This window comes from Charadrius vociferus, unplaced genomic scaffold (genome assembly GCF_000708025.1).
Source record: "Charadrius vociferus isolate BGI_N301 unplaced genomic scaffold, ASM70802v2 scaffold65, whole genome shotgun sequence".
Taxonomy (NCBI): Eukaryota; Metazoa; Chordata; class Aves; order Charadriiformes; family Charadriidae; genus Charadrius; species Charadrius vociferus.
In genome coordinates, this window is record NW_009649293.1 from 6,819,555 (window position 1) to 6,840,432 (window position 20,878).

Genomic DNA, 20,878 nt, shown 5'->3' on the forward strand with positions numbered 1-20,878 from the left:
AACACAACATCTTGGTTCAAGCCCTTCTCTTCAGTGTATTTTGTAAAGCAAATTTGTTTAGTGGGTTATTACTGGGCTGACAGAGAGGAAGAGCTTCCCATATTTTATTTCTTTTTTAAATAAGAAATGTAAACAGTACTTTCCTAGACACGTAACATTGTGAACAAGTGTCATTCAACAAAAGATGTTCACAACCTCCTTGATTGTGTTGAAGACCTTCTCAGCACAGTCTCATGATAATTTACACTTTTCTATCACAGGGCTGGGAGAAGGTTCTGCTCTTCTTCACCCGGACAGCAGGTCCCACCCTCGGTCCTTGGAGAAGAGTGCATGGAGGGCTTTCAAGGAGTCACAGTGTCATCACATGCTGAAACACCTTCACAATGGAGCCCGGATCACTGTGCAGATGCCTCCCAATATTGAGGGACACTGGGTCTCTACTGGGTAAGGAAAGATAAAACAAGATGCTTGAGTGATGTATGTGGGAGAGAAGAGGGGAAGGAAGTGGAGAAGGAAGGACAGATATTCCCACTTAAAGCAGCAGGGGAAATATTTTCTTTGATATCACTATATTAAAGTGCTCTAAATTCCAGATGCTTTCTATATGTTTATGCATAAAAGGAGGCGTGGAGTTATGTACATTAGAATATCATGCTATGAAGCTGTCTTGATGAATCAATTTATAGTCTGGATTTTAAGCAGCATGCTGTGAAATAACCTTAAATCTCTCTCTGAGTAGGAAGGAGCCCAAGTTGCCAAAATAGATGTTTGTTCAAACATAACATTGTACTATCTTTGACTACGTGCATTAGATCCATTGAGTAGGTCCTTGTTTTCAGCGCATATGTCTAGCACAGGTTTTATTAGCAAAAGAAATTAAGAAGCTGTATTTCACCAGTTCTATTACTCTCCGTACATGATGACTTGTAATTCAGAGAGCTATTTTGTTTTCTGTGTGTCAGCAGGTAATATTCACATGCTTATTTGAAGTGACTTGTAGGAGGAAAGACTGGGCTATTTTAACAGAAAGGAGTGTATTTATGTTAAGCAGCGTGGATGTGACAAGGGGGACAAGTTTGAAGGCATAAAAGGACTTTCTACAGCAAGTGGAATTTAACTGCCATTTACACCTTTAGAAAAAAAAAAGAAAAAGCACAAAACTTGAATATTGCATGGTCCATATTCAAGCCAAACATAAGTTCTGCATTAACGGTCAGATGTTTGCATTAACTGGCAGCCCTGTTGAAAGTATGGGTGGAAAAGCTGAGGACACAATCCTGCACATCCTCTGCAGACCAGAGCTGGAGGAGCTCTACTGAGAAGCTTCTACGGCAGCATAGAATCCAGTTCTTTGTACTGTTCTGTAGACATTTGGCATTTCACTTTCTGATGTTACCAGTCCTTTTGCTAAATGTACCATGCAAAAGAGAAGAATAGATTTTTAATAAGCTGCTATTTTTTTTCAGAGAAGAATTGAGTCACATGGTGGTCCCCAGACAGAAAGGAAAAGCAGAACATCACTCAAAGTATTTAAATCTACGAAGACAATGCCCTTAGTTAGATATGAGCACCCTGAAGCAGTATATTAATAACAGCATAACAGCAGAGGAAATGGTTGGTTAATTGGCAGGTCACAGATGCCTAGTTCCTATTTACTGTCATTCACGCCACAGGGACATCAGCACCCAAGTGTCTCTGTGGACCCATGCTTAGTCTTGTTACCTGTAGTCTACATGATGTGCCACCTTGCTCAAACTTTGTTTCCGTCACTTTCTGTCTTCCCACAGCTGCGAAGTTAGAGCAGGCCCAGAGTTCATCACAAGATCTTACAGGTTCTACCACAATAATACATTTAAGGCCTATCAGTTTTATTACGGTGGCAATCGCTGCACAAACCCTATCTACACATTAGTTATACGTGGCAAAATACGTCTCCGCCAAGCATCCTGGATCATCCGAGGGGGTACGGAAGCTGATTATCAGCTGCGCAACATACAGATCATATGCCATAACGAAGCAGTAGCCAAGAAATTAAGTGAGCTGGTGAACCACACATGTCCTGGATTTATACCAGAAGGTAGTCCCTGGGAGCAGGATGTGAGCTACGATTTGCTGAGAGAAGAGAACGGCTGTGAATGCACCAAAGCTCTAAATTTTGCCATGCATGAACTCCAGCTGATCCGCGTGGAGAAGCAATACCTGCACCACAATTTAGACCACCTTGTGGAGGAGCTATTTCTCGGGGACATTCATACCGATGCTACTCAGAGGAGGTACTATCGGCCCTCTAGTTACCAACCTCCTCTTCAAAATGCCAAGGTATGTGCATGTATATATGCCCTCTTTTTAAGGTACTAGTGACAAAGCCCACGTTATTCAGCTCTTCTGAGTGAGTGCACTAGTGCAACCTAAAATGTAGATGTGGTTCTAAAACAAGAGGCGGATTGCACCCTTACAGATGATGCAGCCGATTAAAAAAAGGCCACAGAGAATATTTCTTGAGAATAGTAACTGTATGTGACTGTATCAGATGTGCAAAAACCAGTCTGATGAACTAAGGTCAATAAAGGCCGCTCTGAAGATGGAATAAATGACTTGTATGCAGAGGAGGTAGTTGTTGTCAGGGACCATGGCTGTAGGCTAGCAGCTGAGAAGAGAGAAAGTTTGATACGGGACTGAGAAAGGACAAGAGAAACAGGCATCGGTATAGCTGTGGGAGTGCCAGGGAGAGAGTAAATCGAATTGTCTCAGCATATGGAGGCTGGGTGATCCATAACCTGAAGAGAAGAAGAGGAAATTGGAATGTAGGCACATGAAAGGGGCAGCATGAAGGGAAAAAACTGATGGGCTGTGCAGGTCATGGATCCAGATGCAGACACAGACATTAGTGAAATGAAAAACAGGTGAATTTTGAATGAGGCTGTTACTCCATTTGATAATTCAGTTTTCAAAGGGGCCTCAAAGTGCCCTCAGCTTCATTGGGAACTGATCAACCCATAGTAAGTTAAATAAAAATCAAACAGGAAGAGTAGACGCTGATGGCCTGTAGCAGGAGGGCTGTCTGTAGATCTTTCCTGGTGACATTTCAAAGGCAGGCGGCTATTGGAACCATATTGCCAGCTGCTGCCGCCATCGGTGCGCTCCAGCTGGGTGCTGCCGCAGCATCACTTCCAGCTAATGGGTTATCACCATTTTTAATCACCTCGTTGCAAGCGATTCAAAAATCAGCTACAGCTTATCAGCAATAGCAGGAAACACAACAGGGGAAGGGGGAGTTTTCATGAGAAGGCCTTGGCTTCCCCTTCCATTTGAAACCATTCACCCTGGCTTGTGTCTATCTGTGAACATCACATTTCAATGGTTCAGGACCTTACGTGGTCTGCCTTTAATTTTTTTAATAGCCTGGCCTAGTGATACTTTTAAACAAGTCAACTGTGTCTCTGTATGAATGCTGCTGTCATTTCTGTCTGTCATTTTTATGCTCTCTTCAAGTGACCAGGGACAAATTTGCTTTTTCTTTTTAAACATAAGCCTTCCCAAAGTGGAGAGTTTCAGCAGCAGCAGATAAACCACAGCACATTCCTCATCAAAATGTTGGATTCAGCAATTGTATTTTCCTTAATTAATTCAAACAAGCACATCAACTTCCTCTTTGCTTATTTGGGAGTGAGGGTTCTTTCCTAAATCTCTTCCTTGTATGTATCTACAGGTACAAATTATCTGACACCACCTGTATGTTGTATCTGCTCTAGAAAATATGGTAGATCTTTTTCTGACCACATGAAACAGAGACAAAAATCTTGATTTAATTTACCCTAGCTGATTGTTTTTCAGGTCTATCTGGTCAAATCTAGTTGTCTTATTATGGGCTGATGGATAACACAGTAAATGCTTACGTTTCCACCTTGTAGTAATTTCATTACAGTCAGAATGATCAGGTGTACTGTCAACCAGCTTCATAAAAATAAGATTTTTGTCCAGGTCTGCTGTAATTTTAGGACACACTGGTAACAATTTTTTTGCCTGTCTCTTCTGCTACAGTAGCATCACTTTTTCTGTCTAAAATATAAAGCCTCTAAAATATAGTGCTCAAGTTCAAGGGATCAAATCTTGCATAAGAGGTCTGTTTCTCAAGCCAGGTTAACCAAATAAACTATGAGAGCACTGAAACTCTCATTTATGTTCGCAAAGCCTATTATTTCAGGCATCACCTGATCTATTCTGACCTGAGCGTGTCACATCTTTATGTGGAAGATAAGAGCAGCCTCAGCCTGCCTGCCAGCCTGGGTCACCGTGCACGCTGTTATCCCGCAGTCCCATGTGTCTGGATGGGCAGGTCCTGCCCTGGGGTACCAGTGCACTCCGAGGAAAGAGAGCCTGCGGTGTGGCTCCCAGGGGAGGCTTCCATATCATATGCTTACAAGAACTGGTAGAGAGAAAAAGCAAACGAACCAACTAGTTATCCGTTGGTATTCATGAAGTACAGTGCTTCCAAATAAGATTTTTGGTAGCCAGGTCTTGGCAGAGGCTGAATCTCAAGGCTGAATTTATGACACTGGAAGCCCATTCATAAGAGTACTGTTGGCTACAGAAAGTGCTGTTGCTATAGAAAGCACAGGTTAACTCCTAGTACACCAAAATACGTACAGATTCCAGCTCTCTGTGATGAAACTGCTGTAGTTAAATAAATGGGGGGCCCAGGTCCTGACTTGCAGACCGTTACTCGACTTCCAGCTTGGCCAGTTATGACTTCTGGAGAGTTACGATACCTCCTCCAACCATTGCCTGCAAGGCCTGTTTGGCTCCCACAATGTATATATACAGCATGTGGACTGCTGGGACACCAGTCTCAGTTGGAGCCTTCAAAAGGCAAAAGACACATAGGTTTAACACAAGTTTAAAGTATGCAACAGCACAGCTTCTCTTTGTGTTTTTTGGTACGTTCCTCTTGCTCAGATTTGTTGTGAGATTTCTTTTGTCTCAAGAGAAGTTGGGTCTGCTGATACTCGGCTTTCAGCATGATACAAATAACAGTGCCCCTAAAAAATGAACCTTTGCCTCAGCTGCCGTGAAAGAATTCTGTGTCTTAGTTTGTACCTAACCATGAAGTTCTCTATACCAACAGGTAAGCAACCTGGCCGTCTGACCTAATGTTTGCCAAGTGTAGGAAGAATAGTCAGAGAGATGCTTTTTTTTTTTTTTTTTTTTTTAAGTCCAGGCAAACATACTGCTGAAAGGTTATAACCCTTCTTCTTTGAACTCTTTTCCTTTTCTAATTGTTGCTCCACTGGGACCCAGCTGAAAATGAGTTTAAATGCTAAATTGAGTTTAAAACTACAAGTCACAGACTCCTCTGGAAACTGGACACCATGAATAAATAGAAACATTAAATCAACTTGTTTTTTTAAGGTTTCTGCAGTCATACCAAGAGGTTGGGGAGTCCAGGAAATTGCTTCTGAAGTGAATCAGGTGTATTGTGTGGAATCTTTCATTTAAGGCTTTTTTCATTTCCTTTTTATTTATTTTTGTTTTAAACGTATAAAGGCCTGCCTAAAATAAGTTAAGAGGATTCACATTTGGAGTTAAATTTATAGTTAAGCCTCTATATAGAAGAAAGTTCCACCCAGCTCAAGAGTTTATACAGCCTGTAAGTTGGATGTGGTAGCCACATTCATTACTTATGTGGTTGAAATGAATGGTAATTAAAAGCAAATGATTGCTGGATATGTTAGGAATGCCAAAGCCACATGATCAGGACTTTAAACAAATAGCATTGGACCTTCTCCAGATTCCTGCAGTGATTTCACCACAGGATGGTAAATCAAAAGGGCTGTCCAAAAACCAGACAGCTTTATGCTGAGCTACAAATCTGAATAAATTCACAGATTACCGTATCTCAAGTGTTCATATAAAATCAGGGAGCTTTTAAAAATATATATGTCATCTCTTAAGGCTTTATGAATTCTCTTAGATAAGAGCATACCTTAAACAAATTCCTCCTGTAAAATACACGGAAGTTCTTTGAGTGCAGCTGATGAATGGGTCTCTGTTTAGATTTATCTTAGCAGTCCTCTAGCCTTGCTTAAGATATCAATTAGGAGTTGTTGATGAACGGGACTGAACATCTTTGATGTCTCTTGATGTTGTGAGTTTATCAAGGGATTCAAGGTATTGCACATGCTTCTTTTACCAGCATGAGAGAGCACACGGTTGGAAAGGCCAGGACAGGGGAACTGCTTGGCCATCATCGCACATATTATACAAATATTCCCGATTAGGACAACGCCAAGGAGCCTGGCTGATCGTTCATAAAATCACACCTTATTTACGAATGCATACAGGGACTTGTAGTGTGAAGGAAGGCTTGAATGAAGTATTCGTTTGCTATGCAGAAGGACAGAAGATTTTTTCAGAGGTATCTGCTCTAAAACTACAGGAAATGTGTACAACAGCAATACTGGGACACTTAGTTCACATGTGACTGCCTCAGCAGCTGTGCTTTGTAAACAAAGAACTCCTCATGCTATTTTATCGTCTGACAGAGTAACGGGAAAGATCAGAGCAGCGCTGTGATGCCCAGTCATTCTAGTTAGATCGTTATTTAGGAATAGGGCTGGAGTGGTCTGGAACATCACAAGAAGCCTAAAATGTGCTAGGAGAGCCTTCCTTCTGCCTTTGCCATACTCAAACATTGGCTGGCCACACACTTCCAGCAAGGCATTTTCCCTTGAAAACACAATTCCAATGGATTGACTCTCTATTACAAGTTTATGTGGTGCTGGGAGCTCACTTCCCTCAGCACCTAGCATTTGTAGCTAATACGGATTCAACACACGGAAACTGGTGCTTGGGCTTTGCTTTAGCCAGGCAGTGAAAGAACAAAGCGCGCAATTTTTTTTGTGCTTTTGAAAATTTGGGTCTTCATCTCTTTAAAACTTGGTGACTTCATCTGTAGGGGAATGCTATGTACTTGAGAAGCTCCCAGGGAAATGAGAGCATAAGTTAATAAATAGATGTTAAACATGTGAAGAGCCTCAGAGAAATATGCAAAACATTATCTCAACTAAAAAGTGTAATTTTGGAGGACAAAACTCCTTTGTTTGCCAGAGTAGTGCCACTAGACTTCTGGATTAAGCCAACACTTGAAGGGTTTCTTCTGTTCATTATTACTTGCAAAAGACGCTTGGTTAGGGAAGTTACGAGGGGAGCGAAGAAAGAACAGCCGGAAGAGTGTTCAAATAGGTTAATTCCAGGTTTATGAACAATAACAGTGCGTGTGATGACCTGCAGAGATAAGAGAAGCAAACAGCTTCTAGCTGAGGCTGGTCCATGCCCCGCTCGGGAGCGCTCTTGGCTGTGGCCTTGCAGAAGAGTGCTCCTTTGAAGCTCTGCACTTAACTGCCTCCACCAGCGTTAGTGCTAGGCAAGGGCTGAAGCAGAAGGTTGCTTTTCACTCTCTCTGTGAACCTTCAGAACCAAAGCGTCGCTTTTAAAACCTTTGTTGTCTCAACGATGACTCTTCTGCAACTGCAGTTAAAGCCTGTCCCAACACAAATTTTGCAGCAGTACTGCAAATTAAAATTAACTATTTAGCCTAGCAAAATAAAGCAGAGGGCTTCAGATCAACTCAACGTATGTATCTAAATAACTGACACCTTCGTCGTTGTTGGCATTTAGCCACAATTGCTTCATCTTTTGTAAGAGGGAAGGGAGGACTTGCTGGTAATACTGCTACATGCTTCAGAGGGCTGTAAAGGTTGCTTTTTAAAGGCGCAATAAACACATAAGGCAGCTTTATTTTGGAATACTCTGTTCCTGAAGATGGACATTCAAGCTGTCCCTTCGGGTTTTCCAGGAATTTTTTTTGTTGATACTTCCCAAAATATTCACATCACTATAAATTACTATCATTTTAATGGGATAGATGACAGGCAAGCACATTCATCTGAGGAAAAGGCTGGGTTTCTTTTTGGTCTTGTCTTTTGCCCAGGCTCAAGTAGTTTATATCAGAAAAGAGTAACAAGAAGACTCTTGCATTTCATGTCAGTTGTGTTTATTTCAGTTTTATGCAGGGTTGTGCAACAGAATTGACATCATAGATCAGACAGTTGTGTAATGGTAGTGCCTTCGGATTCCTTCACTATCTTTCCCTTCATGGGAGCAGTTAATAAAAACCGTTCCTCAATATCTTAAAATATATGGTACACATTTGCAGATAAATCTGAACATATCTCCACCCTCCTTCCTGCTTGCAGCCTCTCTGTTCCCCACCAAAAGAAATCCCAAACTGACAACCCTGCAAAGGAGTTACCACTCTCTCCAGTGTTTCACTTGCTTCAAGATTTTTAATTAAAGTTTTAAATCTTTGTTATTCTTCATTCCCTTTGGCAGGCTGAATTATAACTGTATCAGCCATGCTTGTCAACTCCCTAGAGCCAGCCTCATGCACATTAGCCAACTCAGCTTCATATGAGGTCATGGAAAGCCTGCAAATTATCACTTTTGTGGTGGAGAGAGATTGTAGCTGTTTGTTAAAGTGTTGTCTTGGCCTGCAGTTATCTACAGCGGTGGAGGAGCGGAGCTTGATACCGTGACCAATTCATAAAAGTGTCCTTTCTGTGGACGGGGCTCCTTGGCAATGTGAGGCAAAGCCATCCAACATCTTTTGTTGGGTTGGAAGCATTTCCTTGAATCGACGTTCTCCCAAGGATTTCCATTTTTACTCATCCTGGGAGCACTCAGTTACTAACACTAAAACCTGGTGCCTGGTTTTCACAGGTGGTGAGGTTTAAAGCATCCTGACCAGGCATGCCTTGTTCCAGTCCTATCTAGCCCTGCCTGTGACACACGGTATTTGGGCGGGTGTGAGAGATCATTGCTAAGCGCGGCTTTTCTTTCCCCTCTCCTTCAGTGCTTTCCCTGAAAGAGGGAAGGGGCCTAGCTAAGACGCAAAGTTACTGAGCAAAATTGGTCCTGTTTTACCTCAAACTAGGACACATGGTAATACATGCGTTCACACGGCAGGGGTTTCCTACCCCAGCTTTTGTGACTGTTGGACCCTACAAGATGCTGGGCCACCGGTTAGGTCTGTACTGCATGTGCAGTTCAGGCCTGAGCCTGCGCTTCAGAAAACCCAACACCTGGTGCCTCACCACTCATCTCCCTCAACGAGGATGTGCTGGGTGCAACATGCTGGACCCAGCTGCTGGTACGTGGCCCATCCGGTGACATTGCATAGCCAATGTCAGGCAAGCTGGCCACAGGATTCAACCTAAAAGGGAAAGCCTCGTTGCAACACGACCTTGTGAACAAGCACAGCCTGGGCTGACTCATGTGGGCTCTACAGCTTGGTCAGGAGCATCTTGCCCGACGATGAGAGGGTGCAGAAGGGAGCCAGGGTAGGCGCTGGGGCTTTTGCTAGCCCTTGCTTCTCCTCTTACTCTATAGATGCAACCTGTCCTCCTTTTCCAACCATGAAAGAGACCTGCGTCTTGCCACGCACCAGTAACCAGTGCAAATCAGGACTGGCCAAAGATGGTTTTATATCAGCTGAGAACCTGGCTCTTCCAAACAAACTTCCCACACTACAGCCACCAGCACAGACATGGGGGCTCAGACAGCAGAAGTAAAGCGTTGTAGAAATATTTTTAATGTCAGTACATGACTTGATAAGGCAGGATATTGCTACAGAAATTTGAAATAAGTGACTTTACTGGCATGGGGTTATAGTAGCTGAGTGGAGCAGTGGTGGCAGCAGGCCTTGAGGAGAGACCAGGCCCAGCTGGCAACGGTGTGGGGGACAGGGAGGGAAGGGTGTACTTAAAAGTAGCCACATTGAATAGATAAGTTTGAATAAAAAGTGAAAGTTAAAAGGCCTGAGCCCCAGGGGAGGTGTTACAGAAAGAAGCCACTGCTCTGCCAAGGAATTGGGGTTGGGTTTTGGTTTGACACTGGCATTGCTGGGAGGGAAGAGGAGAGCGAGGAGGAGTCCAAAGGCGGCACAGCCGATTGCAAAGAGTGTGTCATTTCTGTCTTGCTGAGGCAGAGCTGATACTTCAGTGTCTTCACCAGGTTGTGGTATGGGAACGATGTGTCCACTGTGCAGTGGCTCCAGATAAAAAAGAGAAGGAGAGATGATTTCCCAAATTACTTTGGGAAACTGCAGTGTAATTTCATGCAAGTTTAAAGACCTTGCAGGTGTAAAAGAAACTGCTACTGAGAAAACTAATCAGGTTCACCACTTGTCTGAAATGTCCACTGCTTTTCCTTAGCCTAGGTCAGCTCTGAAGAACAGCAGACCCACATCTGCCGCAACACCTGGCATCCTATAGCATGAGTTGACATATTTTTGGACGTTTTAGGAGATTACTGCATGTTGCTACCTTGTATACTTTTGTCTTCTTAATGTGTATGGTCTGGTAAAATACCAACTATTTGCAACTATAAAAGATGACAGAGAGAGCTTGTCAGAAAATGGTCAAAATTCCCTATTAAAAATACCAAAAAAGCCTGTAAAAAATGGTTTTCTCATTTTTGGAAAAGAAACATTTGCTATTCTGTGAAAAATTGAATATCAGAAAACAAAATTTTGCTTTGTTTCTTTTTCTCCAGACTTTGTATATTCAAAGACATATTTTTCCATGCCTTTTTTTAAATAAGAATCTAATGAAAAATATCAAATACATTTTTCAATCTCTTCTGCTGAGAATGTACCACATCTTTCAGACTCCAAGTAGTCTGAGCAATGACTCTTCCCTTAAAAATCAGTAAATTACAGCTAAGATAATCTTAATTTTCCATTATGTAAATAGCCAAATATCAGAATAGCCTTCTATTCTAATTCTACAGGAGAAAGGTTGAGTTATAATTTGAGCTGTTTCAGACGAATAGTGTTTTAAAATTTTCAGATTGAAATACAGACATATTTTCAAGATATAAAGAATAAATAGATAGGTAAGGGAGAGAGCAAATACATTTGAACAAGGTATTTAGTTGAAAATAACTGTATTTTCAGCCTCCTCTTTACTATTAGTGCTTGGTTGTTTTGTCCCTAAATACAACTTGAAGTACATCCCACAGGTCTTCTCCTTGATATTAAGCATTGATTTCAGCTTCTGCTTGAACCATAAGGAAAGGGTAGATTTTCTGTACATTTTGAAAAGAGTTTGGTCCATAGATGTCTTATTCTGTATCAACAGCATCGAATATAAAGGTGTTCAAAGAAAACTAGAACACCTTCCAAAAAGATCTTTCTACATGTTATTCAAAGCTCATTTCAGCGTTGCTCGGAGAGCATCCCAGTTGCGTGATAGTTTTTTGGCATGGGCCAGAAAAAACACTACGAATTGATTAGAGGCAAATTAGTCCTAGGCAGCCGTAGAATCCCATAGAACTTAAGAGAAAATTAAACTATGCTGAGAAGGTTTATGTTTCTGACTATCCACAGCGATTGGGAAAAAGATCAAGGAACCTCATCCTTGTTTGCTTTTCTTGTTAGAAACCTCCCTGCTTGGCTTCCAGAGCTCTCTGGCCCTGTTACCACTTCAGCTGAGGCAGCAGGAGGGAGGGATAAGGAAAAATGTTGGTGGAAATTTTCAGATCACAAATTATTTTCTCCCCGCATACAAGAACTGAGTTTCCAGCCAGAGATTCAGGCTTATTTCAGCCCACACGGCCTCATGGATTAATTCAGAAACTGGCTTTAAAGAAACACACAGGAGGTTGAGGAGTTGTGGCACTGTGGATTTGGCATTGCAGAGGTGCAAGGAGGCACCCTTCCCCACATCTTCACGGGAGGGATCTTCCAGTCATTGGGCAGCAGCCATTACAGAGAGGCCGGTCCTTTTAGCGAGACCCCACTATTAAAAATAGTACATCGTACACCTAAGATAATCAAAACATAGAACAGATGTTCATCCTGTCCACGACTCATTTTATAGCTTTTTAGTTTATGTCATGCTGAAATGAGCTTTTTATTAGAGAGCACTTAATCGTGTTTGGACTTGAATGTCCTCTACCTCTGTTCCCTATTTTCTTTGAATGTCTGTTTTTAGAAAATAATCTTTCCCTGAGACACATGCAAAGGGAGTGATTTGCAAAGCCTCAGCTAGTGTAATTAAAAGCCAAAAGCAGCTGACCCGAAAAGCAACAGTGAAAAACACAGTGAATTGTTAAACATAAATTACTCCATAATTAAGTCAAATTGCTTCATAACAAAACTACATCTTTCTCTCATCCATTATGTGGACAAAAATCGTACTGAGGGAGTTTACATGTGGCATATTCTTCCACTAAGAAGTTCATAACTCTGTGAAGATAGTATCACAGGAAAAAAAGGTTTAAGTAGGCTTAGATTCAAGCACTGGTCCCAGGGAAGTGATGCATTCAGGGTACGTCCGTGTGAGGTACCTGATCCAGCCTGTGAAAGTGATAGTTCTGCTCCCCTCCTCACCGCCTCAACCTCTCCCCATCCCACTCCCTGTTTGTTGCAAAAAGTGCCCATTCACATCAGCCCCTTCATCCAGGCACATCATCAGTAATTAGAAAGCAGGCAGGTTGGACATTTCTTGGAGGCGTAACTGGCCAGACCTTCAGAGCTGTTGCAAAGCTTTCGGTATTAGAAGGGCTGCACAAAGTTACAGCAGTTCAAGATACGGACCACAGAGGTCAAAGAGCCAGATGAACTACAGGCAAGTGTCATACTGCTAAACTTCACCAGGATTTCTGTGAGTTAACCTGGACCTTCCTTACGTTTGCCCAAGGAGTCACCTCTAGTCACAGTATCATGAAAGCCAGCATAGTTGCACTGCGTGAGTTTTGGGAAATAACTTCTCCTTGTTCCTCAACACACGAGCCCACTCCTGATAAGGAGAAAGGGGCTGCTTGTAGTTACTATTTTTTTTTCCATCATGGACCTTCTTCTGCCCACTCTGCTGCTGGCCACAGCCAAGGGACTAAGCACCCGCAGGTGTGACCAGTCTGCACCTTCTACACTCCCAGTATGATGGAGAAGACACCAAACAATGATAATACTCCCTGCCCAGCATCAGAACCTTGACTCATAATACCCAGGTTTTCTAATGTCCTAGAAGAGAGAAGAAACCTAAAATCACTGCTAGAAAAATGTAAAAAAAAAAGAACATTAATGTTTGATAGTCCTTCCTGGTCAAAAAAGTAAAAAATAATATTGCTGCAAATAGGTTTGATTCCAGTTCTCCTTCTTGTCCATTCAGTAGGCCTGAGAAACAACAGAGGAATCCCACAAACAGCCAAGGGTGACCAAGAAGACAACAGGCTGGGTTTCTGTTTGTCTTTCTTCAGATTTTGAACAAGGGCAACAGAAACCACTGGTTCTCAGGTTAAATTGCCTTGTCTCACAAACTGACTGTGGAGTACAGGCTCCTGAGAGGGAAACAGGAATATAAACCAAACCACCCTGGCTGGCCCATGCAGCTCTGTCAGGGTCTCCTCCGGGAGATCATAAGAGCTTTCAACTGCACTTCAACAGAAAAGGGACTGTAGCAGAAATTGTCTGCTACTGTTGAACAATTCAGCTTATACAGCTATGTTTAGTTTTATAACACTGTCTTTTCCTCGCTTTCTTGCTTCACTTTATGTGAGCGGGGTAATCACAGCAATAAAGTCACTGTCATCAGTGCAGTTTATTAGCCCTTAAAGTGTTAGTGACACCAGTCTGCCCCATACGGAGCAGCCACACTGCAGAAACGAGTGCTTGATAGACTCCAGCATCTTCCACAGAGTAACCCCTTGGCCTTGATCACTGCAGGTGTCCGTGTAAGGCAGTGGTGGCATCTTTTGGATATTCATCTCCAAGAAGACAAAGTGCTTTTTCTATTGCCCTTCAACAATGTGTGTTTCTTTGGTGCTTTGGCTGTCAGTGAATGGAATCACAGAATCACAGAATGGTCAGTGTTGGAAGGGACCTCTGGAGATCATCTAGTCCAAGCCCTATGCCAGAGCAGGGTCACCTACAACAGGTTGCACAGGACAGCGTCCAGGCGGGTTTTGAATATCTCCAGAGTCAGAGACTCCACAACCTCTCTGGGCAGCCTGTTCCAGTGCTCTGCCACCCTCAAAGTAAAGAAGTTCCTCCTCATGTTGAGATGGAACTTCCTATGTTCAAGTTTGTGCCCGTTACCTCTTGTCCTATCACCGGGCACCACTGAAAAAAAGACTGTTCCCATCTACCTGGCACCCTACCTTTAAGTATTTATAAGTATTGATAAGATTATCATTAATAAGATTGCACACCTTATCCAGCAGTTTTCTTGCAATACCAGCAGTGCTGCCCGGGACGGGGGGACGCTCAGCTTCTGGCATCTCCGCTCACAGCTGGAGCTCAAGGGAAATAGGGCAGCTCTGCTGCTGCCCAAGATGTGCTGAGGCAGTCTCCACCTTTCCCCAGCACCAACTTGTTTCCTAGCCATTTATGTCATCTGCCCCCCAGCAATCCTGAGCTGCAAACCACCCAGTAAACCAGACAGCTTTCCGGAGAAAATGACTGACGTCCTCTGAAGAGAGCTAGGGATTCCACAGACAGGTTTTCAAAGTCCCAAACAAGCTTGCAGATGAAACCTGGTTAGATTTTATCACAGGCGAGAGGAAAGTGGACACTGAACTTCTGTCAGATTGTATTCGAAGGTTCGTTCCAGGAATAGAGCTACACACATTTTTTATAATAATTATTATTATTTCATTTTTAATCATATCCTGCTCTCTGAAATTTCTGGCTGCTTTCTGACAGCTCAGTGTTGTTATTTAGCCTCCTACCCATCCTGTCCCAAACAGAAGATCTGTAATTGTCTGTGTTCCTGTGAAATAAGGTTAAGTCACACAGGAAGGTCACACAAGAAACCTAGAGCAAAATAGGAAATGTAACTGGATCTTCGTTCCTCTCTTGACCATCAGAAAATCCAAACTGAAACTTGCAATTTCAGAGAACAACTCAGTTTCACAGTCCTTATGCACTATATGTGCTTTCAGTGTTCAGTAGAACCAGATGTTTTGCACCGGCCTCTGCTGTCAGTTACTATGGCACAAATCTGTGCTAACTTCACCAGCTGCAGGTAAATTACTCAATTAAATGTTCTTTATATTTTCACTAAAATGCTAATGGCCTTTGCACCTGCTTGCAGAATTTAGCTGGAAAATGTATCTTAAAATTAGTTAACAAGCTCCACAGTGGGAATTAACTGCATCCACATTAATAGCATGCTGACACGTGGTTCCCAGAAGCCCATGTGTTTTTTGGATGGAAAGACTTCTGGAGGTCACCAAGTCCAACCTCCTTCCTCCTCAAAGCCAGGCTGTTGGCTAACACTGGTTCAGAACAACCTGAGCTACATCATTTACAGTTTTTTTTGCATATAGACCATTGTTCTGCATCCCAGGGGTGTAGAACAGACGACTTTTCATTGACTTCACTGACTTATCTGGTCTGGGGTGGGGGCAAATATAAACCTTGTTTAATATGTGTAAAAGGGATATATTGTGGGAGTTGTATGTTGATTCTCTGAAGCTACCTGCGGTCGTAGCGTCGGAGAAACTCAGGGCACTAATGAAGCTTGGGTAGATGTTGCACCTAAAGCGTGCCATGAACTGAAGGCAGTGAGTGGAGAAATGCTGACTCCATAGCATCTCACATGGACAAGCGATGAATATGAGCATTTATGTTATAGAGAGAGCTCAGAGAGATCTCAGAAAAGAGGGCTGGAAAGGGATGCAAAGAAAAAGTACTTGTATAAATCTCTCTCCCCGATGGCTGCGTAGGGAGCTTCAGCTCTTCACTCGGTGCACTCTGAATCACACCTCAGGAAAACACCTCGCAGCTTGAACAAGGTGGACGTGTGTAACACCCCCAGTGCATCCCCCTCTCTCCAGGAAGGATCGAGTGTCCTTTCAGATGAAGGCACAAGCTGTTTGTGTGGTCTTTGCCTTTCACTCTGAGTTTAAGCCCGCTTACAGCTCAGAGCGCTGCCCTTCCGCACGTCACCAGCCGACTAGAAAGCCTCTACCATCAGGTCCCGAGATGTAAACAATGAGCACATCGCCAGCCCAAACTATGCACCGGGAAACCAGAAAGCACTGCTTTTATCTTGTGGGGCGGCATTTATTCTTCTTGATCTAATAACTTGTCATCAATGAAATGAGCTAAAAAATGAGTTTCATAATCCTTTATCGGTCCATAAAATGTACTTCAAGGTTTAGGAGAGACAAATGCTAATGCTGCCGTCCCTCTAGCCATCAATAAAAATGCAAAATACAGTTTGAAAAAGAATAGCTAGGCCAAACTCTTGCCAACAAGAGAAATCCTTGCAGAGGCGGGAACAGTTAGCCTTAGAGACAGTGTACAGGTCTCTGTAGTTTCAGTGTCTGATGTCAGGGGGTGGAAGCCTGGTGTGTGGCTCACGGCACCACAGACTCCATTCTCGCTGGAGAGGGACATAAAGCTTTCACGTCGTACACTTCACAAGCTTGTGTTAGGGCTCAGAAAGGCTGATAAAGTTTAAAATTGCTGGTTACTGCTCTCCCAGGCTGCTACCCAACTGAAAAATGTACTTAGGACAACCGTGCCCATCTATGGTACCCAAAATTAACAACTAAAAGGAAGACAGATGCAAAATAAGAGCTCAGCAAATGTATTTAATTCTAACACAAGAGTTGCCATGTCCCCAGTAATGTTTTTTACCATAGTATATTACCATCTGCCAGCTTCTTGTATGATTTGAAGGATAAACTCAGCCTTTTCTAGATTCAATAAAAAGCTGAACTAAAATGTTAATTTCAGAGAAATGCAGATGAGGGAATTAATCTAACCCTGCTCCTGCTGCGCTGTCTTATACATACAAAACCAAATGGTGCCATGTTTCAGGTGCTTTGAAGGGTGAGAATCTTCAGGAGAACATTAAAAAGATAAGAAATAACAATGTATTCCTTAAAATGTTGAGCTGGTGTCACTTCAACATGAAACGGAGGGCCTGAATCATTGCCCACTATCACGGATAATGCCTAACGAGGGTTTCTCTCTACTTCATTTCAGAACCACGACCGCACGTGCATCGCATGCAGAATCATCTACCGGTCGGACGAGCACCATCCTCCCATCTTACCCCCCAAGGCGGATCTGACTATAGGGCTACACGGAGAGTGGGTGAGCCAGCGCTGTGAGGTGCGGCCGGAGGTCCTCTTCCTCACTCGGCACTTCATCTTCCATGACAACAACAACACCTGGGAAGGTCACTACTACCACTACTCCGACCCCATCTGCAAGCACCCCACCTTCACCATCTACGCCAAGGGACGCTACAGCCGGGGAGTGCACTCGTCCAAAGTGATGGGTGGCACGGAGTTTGTGTTCAAAGGTAGAGCGGCTCGCTACGCTGGGGGTGGAGGTGGTCATGTAGTTATGGACCAGAGCAGAGTTCTCTCATAATGATTTGGTTGATGATGATTTCATTCTGCCGTTTTGAGGAGTTAGTCATTCCTTGGGAGGTTCGCAGGCGTTGTGTGAATGCCCAGCCAAACTATACAGCTGCACAGCATTTCACACCACTGAAGCAATACTCGTCTGAGGCAGAGATCTTTAAGTACAGCACAAGAAAATAAGAATTCACACCACTCAGTCTTGGACTCTAGACTCCAAGTATCCTAGCAAAGTGTCTGAGATTAGATCTGTGTCCTAGAGGTCCTTCACAGAGAGTAGAAAGCGTTTCAGGTCAGAAGGGGTGTAAGTCGTCTTCTGTCAAAGGCAGATGTAGCAGCATATGTCTTTTCATCAGCTTCCAAGGGGCCCTAGAGCAAGTAAGGATGTCCCTAAAGGCAGCTCTGATTAATCCCCCCACAGTGAATACTAGATGTATCTAACCAAAACCCCTCAAATACTTTGGGAAGCAGCGCTCAGTGGTGACACCACCCGGGTCCCTGCGGCTGAGAAGCCCTCCTGGGCAAACAGCCCCATAGCACCCTGCTTATAAAGAGCTCAGTGGCTTTAACCACTCACACAAACAGACATCTCCAAAACACGATGTCCCGCCACGACGCCAGCCCCAGTGGAGCCTCTGCAAGCCCCAAGCACTCTGCGGGCTCTTCTGATTATTTCAGTTTCCATGTGAGAAGCATATAGCTTCTTGTATGGCTCCAATTTAGGAAAGCATCTAACTATAAGAAATAACTTACTAATCTGGAGTTTTCATAGGAGGCAGGAGATAATACCCTTGCCTGTCAGAGATTTTGCTCTTTACAGCTGCATGCAACATGTCCCAGCTCAGCTCCTGGGGTGAAATCCAGTTTTTGCTTAATTTCTAGTTTATGGTATGCCAGCTTTCCTGGAACCATTCAAGGTCAGGTTGGACGGGGCTCTGGGCAACCTGATCTAGTTGAAGATGTCCCTGTCCATTGCAGGGGGGTTGGACTAGATGACCTTTAAAGGTCCCTTCCAACCCAAACTGTTCTGATTTTATATCACTTACCTCACAGATTGAGGTCACTCATTCGGTCTTGGTAAAACTTTTAGGTTCACTTCCTATAGATTACTTTTTACACCAGCTAGGACAAATAATGTGAACTGTAGAGCCATTGAGTTGAAAATCTGTTTATAAAACCTCAGAATAAAACAAATCTTACTATAAAAAGACACACATGCTGTAAATGACCTGCAGGAACATTCAGGGGTTTGGTGTGTTGGGAGGCATGAGAGCTGGTTATTTCCCTCTGTTTTGGTCAGCATCGATCTATTCAGACTCCCTTTTCTTGATATACAGCGTCAAACACACCAGGAAAAATCTCTATTCAGCTTCCATAAGCTCATTCAATTTGGCTTTTCCCAACTTTTAAAATTCAGATGAAAAATGAAGCTTTTATGTGCCTTAAGCTCCTTTGAACAACTGGGAACGGCAGAAGCTGCAGCACTTCTACGTTTGATACTGCAAGCTGCAGCCACTGTTTAGGTATGACAAAAAGCATGTCTCTGTAGCTCAGCAGTACTTTATAATTCATGCAAAAAAGGACAGGTAATATAGGAAGACAGTGCAGCTGTGGCACTAATTATTTCATTAGCTTTACAGGGTAACGTGTTAAATAAATGATGAAAAATACATTATAAGTAGCCCACCTTATCGATTAATATGGATGGTAGTAAAACATGAGTAAAGTTTCCTCTTTTACTTATCTTCTAGTATAACCAACCAGGCTTTATCTGTAAAGGATTGTCTGGAATTTATGAAAAGCTATGCTTATCTCTGTGATATGTGGCCATCAGGTTTTCTTCAATTGAGTTCATGTGTGTGTTCTGTGCAAAAAGTAATTAGATCAAAGACTTAAAATGGTACAAACAGATTTGCTGGCCGCATCTGCAATATAAAAAAGACTGATTTAAGAATGAATAAGGAGAGACAATTCTGATTTCACAGGTTCACCCCATTCCACACGTTGTCTTTGCTTTTGTTTTTGTCCCTGTGCTAAGAGCTCCTCTCTTCCTCTCTCGCAGTGAATCACATGAAGGTCACTCCCATGGATCTATCCACAGCCTCTCTGCTCAACGTCTTCAACGGGAATGAGTGTGGAGCACAGGGGTCCTGGCAAGTTGGGGTTCAGCAAGACGTCACCCACACGAACGGCTGCATCGCACTCGGCATCCGCCTACCTCACACCGAGTACGAAATCTTCAAAATGGAGCAGGATGCCCGGGGCAGGTACTTGCTGTACAACGGCCAGAGACCGAGCGACGGGTCCAGCCCCGACCGACCAGAGAAGAGAGCCACTTCCTACCAGATGCCTTTAATTCAGTGCGCTTCATCCGTACCCAGATCTGAAGAGTCACCAGAGGAGAATAAAATAAGGCTGTACAGCAGCAGGGCACCGGAAAAATACCCCAGCGCACCAGCTCTTGCTTTGGTGTTGTTTATTTGTACTGTGTCATATTGGGACATTCTCAGCTAGAAGTGAAAAAAACCCTTATTCTTCATGACTACAAAGCCAGGATTCCACCAGACTGGGGGTTGTTTTTCTTCTGAAAGAAAGGGACATTTATTTTCTTGATGCACTTGAATGCCTGAGAACTGTTGTTCTTTTCCTTACTTCCCCCCTCCTCCTCGAATCCCAAACGGCACTCGTTTGATGTTTGTGCTTTGAACTTCATCCAGTCTGATCCCTGGCCTGACATGACTGCACAAAAGTAATTGCACTTTAGGACTGCAGACTTTTGGGGGGAGGGAGGGGGTCTCCTTTTATTATTATTTTTTAACTGCTGGGGTGAACGTTATGATCCTGCTTCAGTCGTCTCTGCCATCTTACCATTGTGGTACTCTTCTCCCCGGCGCCCGGTTTCTCATCGGAATATCGCTCTGGGGAAGGGCTCGGTGTTGTGCCAGTACTGTGATAGCAGCTTCCCCCTCTGACTTCACAGCTCTGATGTAGATATGTATATAAGGAGGAAACCCACAAAGATTTATCTTGTCATTATCTCACAGCTCAGCTCGTAACACAAAAAGACAAAGCAAATCAACAGCCCTCCGGCCAGATAGTGCTAAACAGTGGATACTTCTAATTAAAAAATATTCCAAGTAATTTAAGCTATTTTTACAATCATTAAGTTGTAAAAATAACCAGTGATTTAATATTTTCTCATTCAATTTCCTTAGCTATGTAATTGCTTCGAGGCTTCCCTTTCTATCTAGCGAGTAGTCACAAGCAAGCCCCCTTAGAGCCAGACAGAAGCAGCATTTTTCTGTGGGGTGCACACAGTACAGGTAAGTTGCCAATACAAGGCTGCAGCGACTTCTTCTGTTCTCATATTCCTGAGGCCTTAACGTACCCCACGTGCAGTGTTTGTGCCTTGGATTTTGTGTCAGCCAGGTAGGCA

At 43.3% G+C, this 20,878-nt stretch overlaps 1 protein-coding gene across 1 annotated transcript; it reads left to right on the top strand.

Moving 5' to 3' along the window:
- The first annotated feature begins 265 nt into the window (after positions 1 to 265).
- Positions 266 to 20,588, top strand: APCDD1 (adenomatosis polyposis coli down-regulated 1). The gene is made up of 4 exons (XM_009889070.1): positions 266 to 444; positions 1,788 to 2,319; positions 17,060 to 17,381; positions 19,505 to 20,588. The coding sequence occupies exons 1-4, from the start codon at positions 365 to 367 to the stop codon at positions 19,954 to 19,956; spliced, it is 1,386 nt and encodes a 461-aa protein (XP_009887372.1). The 5' UTR covers positions 266 to 364; the 3' UTR covers positions 19,957 to 20,588.
- The last annotated feature ends 290 nt before the right edge of the window (positions 20,589 to 20,878 follow it).

Excerpts from the sequence above, each read along its gene's own strand:
- APCDD1 (XM_009889070.1), top strand. The coding sequence starts at position 365 with ATGCTGAAACACCTTCACAATGGAGCCCGGATCACTGTGCAGATGCCT. Across the intron at positions 445-1,787 it reads GGACACTGGGTCTCTACTGG|CTGCGAAGTTAGAGCAGGCC; the intron begins GTAAGGAAAGAT and ends GTCTTCCCACAG. Across the intron at positions 2,320-17,059 it reads CTCCTCTTCAAAATGCCAAG|AACCACGACCGCACGTGCAT; the intron begins GTATGTGCATGT and ends ACTTCATTTCAG.